General features: G+C 49.0%; 1 protein-coding gene across 1 annotated transcript in view; it reads right to left on the bottom strand.

Annotated features, from left to right (window-relative positions):
* Positions 1-10,000, bottom strand: part of prex2 (phosphatidylinositol-3,4,5-trisphosphate-dependent Rac exchange factor 2) — a gene marked incomplete at its 5' end in the record, with an annotated part of 116,394 nt that overhangs the window by 57,456 nt on the left and 48,938 nt on the right. Inside the window, 7 exon segments of the mRNA XM_080542652.1 lie at positions 52-188; positions 2,688-2,773; positions 3,128-3,276; positions 4,854-4,946; positions 5,458-5,600; positions 7,169-7,241; positions 8,228-8,303. Of these exon segments, the coding sequence (XP_080398778.1) occupies positions 52-188; positions 2,688-2,773; positions 3,128-3,276; positions 4,854-4,946; positions 5,458-5,600; positions 7,169-7,241; positions 8,228-8,303 (757 nt within the window).

Here is a 10,000-nt window from a genome sequence, read left to right as displayed (position 1 = left end):
CCCTCCTCCTGTCCCCTCTTCTTCCCTCCCCTCCTCTCCTCCCCATCCTACCTGTGTGGGACGTCGGTACTTCCTGCAGGCGGTCACGTGGGCGATGACGCTGGCGTGACTCTCCTTGCTCACGTTGATGCCGTTAACCTTAATGATGCACTGGCCGGGATGGAGCCCAGCAATGGCCGCCACCGTACCTGCAAGGACAACAGGCGAGAGGTGACGTATGTGTGTGGGGAGAAAGAGAGAGAGAGAGAGAGAGAGAGAGAGAGAGAGAAAGAGAGAGAGAGAGAGACAGAAAGATAAACAGGGAGTAGGATAGAGAGAGAGTGAGAGAGAGAGAGAGAGGGAGTAGGATAGAGAGAGAGAGTGAGAAAGGGAGTAGGATAGAGAGAGAGAGAGAGAGGGAGTAGGATAGAAAGTAGGAGATAGAGATGAGAGAGAGAGAGTGTGTGTCCTATGTACATCTGGAGCATGGCCACCACCTACAGACCAATCGAAAAGCAAACAGACCCTGTTCCCATTGTGAGCCCCTGCTCACGCTCTGAGTTCTGACTCAAACAGCCTAGATTAGATCATCATTGTGTGTGTGTTCTGGGCCTACTAAGTCAAGGCTCGATGTCACTGAGCGTAGCCAGTCAGACATCAAAAGCTGAGCACAGAGATGCATCCGGATGCGACAACCGTCCATGACTTATTTTGATCGTAGATTCCTGTATGTAACTGTCGTTCCACTTTTTCCATAAACAACCCTATTTTCCTTGTGAGGCAGCTGCCGGGGAGGAAGCTGAAAAGGAAGTTGTTTACCTGGGGGTCTGGTGTGGGTGTGTGGGGGGACGGGGGGGCCCGGGATGGGACTTCAAGGTTTACAGCTATCAGGAGGAAGTGCGTCGCAGACTAAATATTATTCCCCCCCCGCTTGTTTTCATAACCTCCTATACACAACACTCCATATTTTTTATATCTCTCTCTCCCCCTCTCCCGGAATGAAATGTGTGTGTTTGCGTGTTGTGCTCAGAAGACAGGAGGAATGAGGTGCTTCGTCTGCAGTTTTTTTTACACTAAACGTTCTCCTCTACTCTGCAGAGAGACGCCGTGTTGTCTCGAGCGATATCGGCTACCGAGGATAGGGAGTTCTACACTGCAAAGGTAGACATCTCCCTGGCCAAGGAGGACAGACACAGCTAAACAAGGTGGGCAGCAGCTCCATAGTCTGTAACAGATAAAGTAGAAACGAGGTCTGTATCGACCAATCAGCTCTGCTGTTGTCTGGCTCAGAGCAATGAGACATGATGATGATGCAGAAGATGATGGCAACACTCCAGCCACACAGGTCTTAATCCTGCTCTTGTGTGTGTGTGTGTGTGTGTGTGTGTGTGTGTGTGTGTGTGTGTGTGTGTGTGTATGTGTGTGTGTGGTGCCAGCACAAGCTATTATGCGACCCTCTGCTCAAAATGTTAGAGCCGCACACTTGGTGGGGCCCTATATGAAGTGTGTAGTTTGCATATAGGGAGAGACAGCACTGTGTCTGTGTCTGTGTCTGTGTCTGTGTGTGTGTGTGTGTGTGTGTGTGTGTGTGTGTGTGTGTGTGTGTGCGCCTCCGTGACAGAGCCAGGATAAGGCATGTTCTATTGTGAGCCGCAGAGGGGGAGAGGAGATGAGCTGGTCTTACTGCAGCCCCCCCGCAGACTGTACATCTCAGCATAGACACTCATTCATCTCCCACTAGGCCCCTCCCCCTCCCCCTCTCTCTCTCTCTCTCTGTCTCTTATCCTAGCTGGTCCCTCTCTTTCAGAGCTTGGTCTCTCTCTGGAAATTCTAAATGTGTCTCTGGAGCAAAAAGTTCTCTCTAACTTTCTCTATAATCTCTCTCTCTCTCTCTCTCTCTCTCTCTCTCTCTCTCTCTCTCTCTCTCTCTCTCTCTCTCTCTCTCTCTCCATCCCTCGCTGATCTCAAGCTCCTCCACACAGTAGAGACCAGGACACAGATAATAAGATAATCACAACACAACACGACACTTCCAAGGTCTGTCAGGGTGGAAAAAACGACACATTTCTACGAAAACACAACACAGCATGCTGCCCCCCCACATTCCACATATTCGGCAGCAATTTTTACAGGGCCCTCCTGAGTTCGCAGTGAGATTGGACAACATTTTGGCTGGAGGAGGGAAAAAAACAAAAACAAAAAAGAATCAATTCCCTGGGGAATGGTGAGACAAGGTTGAATTGTTGTTCCCAATTTTCTTTTTTAGATTGGCTCCATCCCCCTGATCTCCCACCAGCACCGATGGTGCTGCTGTTAAGACGGCGGGGGTCGGGGGGTGGGGGGTGGGGGTCTGGTGAGAACCCAACACACACAGAAAAGAGAAGTGTGGAGAAAAAAGACCAGGGAACAGTACACACACACACACACACAGACACACACACACACACACATATTTTCTCCCAGTGCATTTGACTTAAGCCGCACTGGAACCCACTACCACCAAGTTCCAAACAACTGGATGTGAAAGAGCAAAGCTCAGTACAGTAGCGCCAGAGCGAGACGACCAGGCGAGCCAGGGTTTAAACTGAGCCAGGGTTTAAACTGCAGACCAGCAGCTGCCGCCCAGCTGTGCCCCCACTCAGGCAGGGGAAACAGGGGGTGAGAGGGAGCCGTTTCCTGGTGGCACGGCCACAGAGGGGCACTCTTACCTCTGCCAACAGCGTGGACCACAGAGGGACCGAACCCCCGGATCTGAAACCCCAGGCCATCTGCTGAGTCTGGGATCTTCACTGTCCTGGAGGGAGGGAGGGAGGGAGGGAGGGGGGGGATATCTCTTACACACAGATGCATACAAGAGGAACCCCCCCAGACGACTCACACACACACACACACACACAGAGTACACACAGTACACACGAGATGGTTCATCTCAAGGGGTTTTATCCTAATAAAAGAAATGTACAACACACACACAGTACACACAGTACACACACACACCACACACACACAGTACACACACAGTACACACACAGTACACACACACACACACACACACACAGTACACACACAGTACACACACACAGTACACACACACACACACACACTACACACAGTACACACACACACACACAGTGAGTGTGTAACTCACTCTCTGGGCTTGGTGCTGACCAGCACTCTGAGGGGACCCTTGCTGTTGAAACACTGCCTGAGCAGGCTCTCCACCTCAGAGAAGGGCCTGAGGAACACCAGGTCTCCGTTGATGGCAAACAGCTTCTTCCCCACCTCCAAGCCTGCCATCTGTCACCCAGGAGTGAGAACACCAGACAGGAGGGGATCAGCATGAGCTCATCCCAGACGCTCTCACACGCCATATCAAACACAGCTCTCAGATTACCGATGTATGCGCATACAAACCTCCTCCTGCAATAAATATTTGCGTAGGTTTGTTTATGTCCGTCGATTGGGTTTATTCTGGAGGATAGCATAAGGCCCTTCCTATAAATATTCAAGAGAATGTAAACGTATGTCCTACGTCTTCATGTACGCTGTTCCCTGTGGGGTTATCCATCCACACCTGATTCTGTGAACTGGGCCCAGGGACATTTCTCCCTCACTGTAAACCTTCGGTCGCTACGGAGACAGAAGGCACGTTCCACCGTTTCCTGACCAGCCTGAGGCATAGGAACAGTATGTAGCCCAGTACTATCTTTAAAATATATATATTTCTAAATTTCATCACTTGTTCTTTCCCTTTAAACTCAAGTTTTCTCCCTGTCTTTCTCACTCTATCTCTCTCTCTCTCTCTCACTGAGAGCTGCCATTATCTGTGTGAATGCACAGCTGGATCTTATTGAAAATTTGGTAGTGCCATATTGGAGACACACTCACTCGCGCGCACGCACACACACACACACACACACACACACAGGCACACAGAAACACACGCATGCACAAACGCACACACACACACACACACACACACATGGAATCAGAATGCCATCCAGCCCCGTCCACTGACGCACTGAGTTCTCCTTTAGGCCTGGAGAGAATTAGGGCCGAGCTCTCAGATTGATTGAGTTTCCCTTGAAACTCATTCGCTGCATTTTCATCTCGTAGATCAAAGACGCTAAACAACAGAAAAAAAAAAGGAGACCTCAAGAAACGCTGGGACCGTTTTAATGTGTTCTATTTTCGCTCTAAACCGCTAAAGAACATCAACATCAGTGTCCATTACCACAAGGAGGGTTCAGTCCTGGAGCAGACAATACATCCTGAGGTTTACTTTCTTGACTGATCATCAAGCCTGACTCCGACTGCAGAGGCCTGGGCTAATGAGAGCTCAGTTTCTAAACGATGGCATTGTGACTCCCATTTACAACTTCAAAAAACAGAAATTCAGATCCAATTCAATGCGCTTCGTGTTAGCCCAGTCAGAACAGGCAGATAAGATAACGTCACCGCAGAGAAACTGTGGAGAAACAGGAGTACGCAGCTGGTGAGCTTGCTGACAATTACAGTGGCTTGAGTCATATTGATGTGGTATGTTGGTATGATGCGTGTGTGTGTGTGTGTGTGTGTGTGTGTGTGTGTGTGTGGGTGTGTGTGTGTGTGTGTGTATGTGTGTGTGTGTGTGTATGTGTGTGCGTGCGTGCATGCGTGCGTGAGTGTGTGTGTGTGTGTGTGTGTGTGTGTGTGTGTGCATGCGTGCGTGTGTGAGTATGTGTATGTGTGTGTGTGTCTGTGTGTGCGTGAGTATGTGTGTATGTGTGTGTGTGGTTAACACATCTGGTCATATAACACATCTGGTCATGTCCACATGCACACCCCAGGTGGGAGGTGGTGGCTGGTGCGGTGGGGGTGGTGAGGGACCTTACCTCTGCATGTGAGCCCTTCTCCACAGACTTGATGATGGGGACACGGTTACGCTCCTCCAGGATGAAGCCGTACCCTCCGTCACTGGGCCTTATCTAGGAAACACAGCACATTTCTCACGAGTGGGCACGGAAATTTAGCAGAGCGAGGCAGTCTCACAGAGAGCACCCACTGATACTGTCAGACACAGATAGCGCGGCCGTGGTATGTTCGTTCACTCCTCCGAAAAATAATGCTTACTCAGGTGTTAAACAAGGTTTCTCAGCGATAATAAATCCTTCTCCTCCCTACCCAGTGGTGTAACTCATTGTTAACAGTTTTTTTTTTATGGTTCATTGTGGTTGACTCATAGTTTCCTTCAGATGGGGATGACATTCTTTTCGCCAAATCAAAACCATTGAACAACAAATCTCCCATTCAAAAACTAAGTTTTTGGGGAGTTTCAGTTTGTCATTCACAACGACATAACAATGAGTTGACTGTGACGACTGTCAGTGTGCCAATACACGTCCGTAGATTAACTCAACGTGAACGTGATTGGATGGTTAGCACATGGATTGCCCACAGCTCTCAGCTGTGGGCGATTAGACAAGTCATGTCTCTCACCAGCAGGGACTTGGCAATGACATTCTCCGCTATTTTCAGATCGTGCTTCATGGGCTTGTGCTTGGTGTTTGATCCCTCCATCTCCTCATCGGCAAAGAACCGGAACAATAGAGGTTCGTCCTTGAATTCACTCTTCTCCAACACTGAGGGAGGGAAAGAGAGAGAAAAAAGGGAGGGAAAGAGAGAGAAGAGAGGAGGGAAAGAAAAAATTAAAGATTCAACACAATTACTCCCCCTGTCCCCAAAATAGTGTTTTTTAGCAGCCTTGTCCTCGTGGTTGAATAACGACCTCTCTTTTCTCAGTTTAATGGAATGGTTTTGTGTTCATTTATCTCTCTGGAATAAAATATTTGTTTCTGAACACTGGGATTATTGTACAATTCAAGAGTGCTTGGAAAGTAATAGAAGTATGCATTTGAACTTTGTCAGGACAGTAAAGAGTCTTAATCTTCTCAACAGGGCTGAGAGCAAGAGTGGCATGGTGCCGTTGTTTCTGACACACACGCACACACACACACACACACACACACACACACACACACACACACACACAGAGCATTCAGAAAAAAGGGAGACTCCCGTTTGCATGGTAAGAGGGTCCTCAGAAAAGCCCCGGACAAGATTTCAACAGGTCTCCATGGCAACACAAGACCTAAACCCAGACCCTCAACTTTGAAATACAAAATACTCCCCCCCCCCCCCCTCCCTCACACACCCTCACCAAAAAAGAAACAGAAAAACAGTTACTTGAGAACGTTCCCCCGCTTTTTCTCTCTGGCGAGATCAGATATGATGCCAGTCGTTTTAACGGCCACATCAACTACAGGCCAAATGACTTATCGGCACGAATGGTGAAATTACACCGGAGGGCGTGGAAATGAAATGAAAGTTTGATGGCTGGGTTCATTATGTTCCATACATTTGCTGGTCATTTGCAGCATGAATCCTGACTGTGGGCAGTTTGGAGCCGTGACATCATGGGGGTAATGAGAGTAAGTGAAGATGTGAGTCAGTGTATGTATGATGTAGAGCTTGGCACTGGGGGGGGAAGTCCACTCTTTTGAGGAGTCGGACTCCCATCGTAAACAACCATGGTAACCGTGACAACGGACCATTCGTCCATGGACTGACTAGCGTTCGCCAAGTTCTCTCTAAGCTACAACAAACCATGCACACACTGAGCCATGCTTGATCTCCTGTTTCACAAACACACACACACGCACACACACACACAGACACACACACACAAACACACACACACACACACACACACACACACACACAGACACACACACACAAAATGTAATCGGAAAACAGCAGTTATGAACATTTCTACAGCCAAAATGGAAAATGTTGTGTGAATAAGGAAGTACACAGTTGCATTCTAAAGGTCCCAGAGTGATTGTACCCAGTTTGTGTAACGAGTCTCCAACAGTGCATTTAACCACATACAGTCCTCATCAGCACTTCTGGCCACTACTTCTGCAAAAACTCCGGAAAAACGGTGTCATGCAATGCCAATTACAAGCCTATTATAACAGTTAGTAGCGGTGTAGTACGGTGAATCAAGTGAATTCATGGTTCAAATCGAAGCAACGTGAAATGGTGAACCACTTTAGTGACGTGGAGCTCAGAGGGTGGTTCCACAGTGTGTGTGTGTTGTGTTAAGAGGTTTGAGAGTCAAGGACTTCAATGGTGGACTGTGTCATACCGTGATGCATGAAGCCATTGTCACACAGCTCCACCCCCAAGATCAACGCTTCCTCTCTCGTCCTGCAGTCCCCCTACAGAAGAAAAGAGAGAGAGGAGGAAACAAAGTTGAGAGACAGGAAAAAGAGAGACAGAAGTGAGGGGGGGGAGAATGGAGAGAGTGTGTGTGGACAATAGAGAGAGAGAGTGAGAGAGAGAGTGGAGAGGGAGAACAGACAGAGAGAGAGAGAGAGTGAGAGAGAGAGTGGAGAGGGAGAACAGACAGAGAGAGAGAGAGGGAGAGTGGAGAGGGAGAACAGACAGAGAGAGAGAGAGAGAGAGAGAGAGAGAGTGGAGAAGGGAGAACAAAGCACATTGTGTGTGTTTAGAGGACGGCCAAAATGTCACACTCACACCCTCTCTTTGTTGCTGCGTCCAAAAGGCCCACAGACAGCCAGACATCAGGCCCGAACCACACCAAGCTCATTCACAAAGAAATAAAACACCGCTGACGTCTAGACATCTCAATGTGACAACTCTTGGAAGTCACACTGAGGAGGAGAAAGCCTTTCCTCTGACCCCGGTCACTCTCTCTCTCGCACACACACACACACACACACACACACAAACATCGAGTCTGGAGTTGATTCCATTGTAAAACATGACGTTTCATTTTTCCGTTGCATATCCTGGACGGGGGGACTATCAATCTGTAGACCTCAAAGCCTTGTGTCAGGAGCAATAAAGATCTTTCATCTAATCAATGCGTTATTTCTATTTGCCCCCCCCCCCCTCCCACCCCCGCTCCTCTGAGCTGAGGTCTCTCAGTTGGGCTGCGGTTTGTTGTCTCAGTGTCTTGCCTCCCGCCGCATATTTGAAGTGACCGGCCTGTTATGCCTGTTATGACAACAGCCACTTTCCTCTTCCTCTCCTCCTTTCATTCTTTCATCTTTCCTCCTATCCTCCCTCCGGAGGGGGGGGGGGGGGGAATGTGTTTCTAATATGCATATACTGTACATACATAGCTCGTTTACAATAACAATGGGAAGGAGCAGAGAGGAGGTGGGGTTGAGAGTCTTACCTGAGCGATGAGCCAGTCGATCAACTTGTTGGCCATCACCACCGATTTGTACGTTCTTAAATGGTAGTCCTTGTCCCTGGATGGACATAAAGAGATAGAAAGACTCAGAGGGACATTTCACGTCTTCGAAGGTCATAACAACCTGACCTACGATTGACCTACGATTGACCTAGAACAACTGCGGTGAAACTTTTAACCCGCAAATGTTTCACCATTCTCCCTGTATGGATGTCACACAGACACAAACATCCGTGGTGTACATTTAGACTCTAGACTCTAGTCTTTTTTTAAGACTTTGATCGGTTGTGGTTCACTTTTTCAAGCGTAAGGCCATGACATCATGTGTCATAGTCGAGTTTCTAGCAGCCATTAGCAGCCAAGAGGATTCTAGCTTATGGGAAAGGGAGAGGCTCACACACACACACACACACACACAGAAACACACACACATGCACGCATGCACACATAACGCACACATAAACTCTCTCCCCCAGCGTGCCCCTGTGTTTCCCTAGGCTGTGACAGGGATGTTGTTACTGGGAGTGTTGCTGTTACCACAGTGACTGAGTCACAGGACCAGACCGTGCCAGACCCCGGGAATGCACTCTGAAACAGAGCGGTGATTTTCCCATGAACACCGGGGTCTCCCCCGGGACACGTAGGGGCCGGACGCACACACACGCACACACACGCACACACACGCACGGCAGACACACATACACACACACATACACACACACACACACACACGGCAGGCACGCACACACACACACACACACACACACACACGCACGGCAGACACACATACACACACACATACACACACACGCGCACGGCACGCACACACACACACACACGCACAGCAGACACACACACACCACACACACACACACACACCCTAACACGCACGCAACCACGCACACACACACACACACACACCCTAACAAGTCTAAAACGACATGCAGGCCAACATACAATCTTCCCAGAACGTGGAGTGTGAGAGGGCAACCATTCCCCGTAATGGGACATTTCATTGCATAACTCTGTCTGACAGCCTGGTTTGGTCCCTGATGAGGTGGTGGTGGTGAGGGGGGGGTGTTGGTATTCGCTAGTGAGGCACGTTGTTCTGCTGTGCCATGCCCAAAAAACGCAACGAGATCAGAGTGCAGAAGGCAGGCTGTTTTTCCTCTCAATTGGAGAGGGCCCTGGGAGGTAACGAGGGGTACACAGAGAGGCTGTCAGAGTGAGAAATGAGAGGTAAACAGTGGTCCAGTGGGCAGCCATATGCTTGGCATAAGGGCAGCGCCAATATGCAGAGCAAGTGGCTGAGAATAGGGAAAAGGTCAGCGAGGACTTTGACGGTAGGTTGCCTGCTGCTCACTGGATAACAAACAGGGCGGTCGGTTAACCCTTCGAGAGCAGTGCCACTCCGGGCCTACGGTATGTTTACCCTTGAACGAGCATTCTAACCCAGTCTACACCACACCGACGATGGGACATTGTCCTGGGAACATTTTTAAATAACCCAATCTTTGGAAAGTGTTCAAATCTATAGACGTTGTTATTATTATTGTTTATTTGGCAGGGACAGTGTACATCAAAGAATGCGCCGGAATTGGCCAAGAAGGCTAGTTTTTATCAGTTATCTGCTGCTTTCGCTCTTCATGTGTGACCTTCGCGTGTTTTGCGGCCCGCCGGTTCAAGCGCTCATTATCATACTGGTGTCACTGGGGGTCTCGCCATTTGATCCGTTCAGAGTGTAACTACAGTACG

This window comes from Nansenia antarctica, assembly GCF_963989245.1.
Source record: "Nansenia antarctica genome assembly, chromosome: 12".
NCBI classification, from domain to species: Eukaryota; Metazoa; Chordata; class Actinopteri; order Argentiniformes; family Microstomatidae; genus Nansenia; species Nansenia antarctica.
This window is presented reverse-complemented; position numbering and strand designations above follow the sequence as displayed.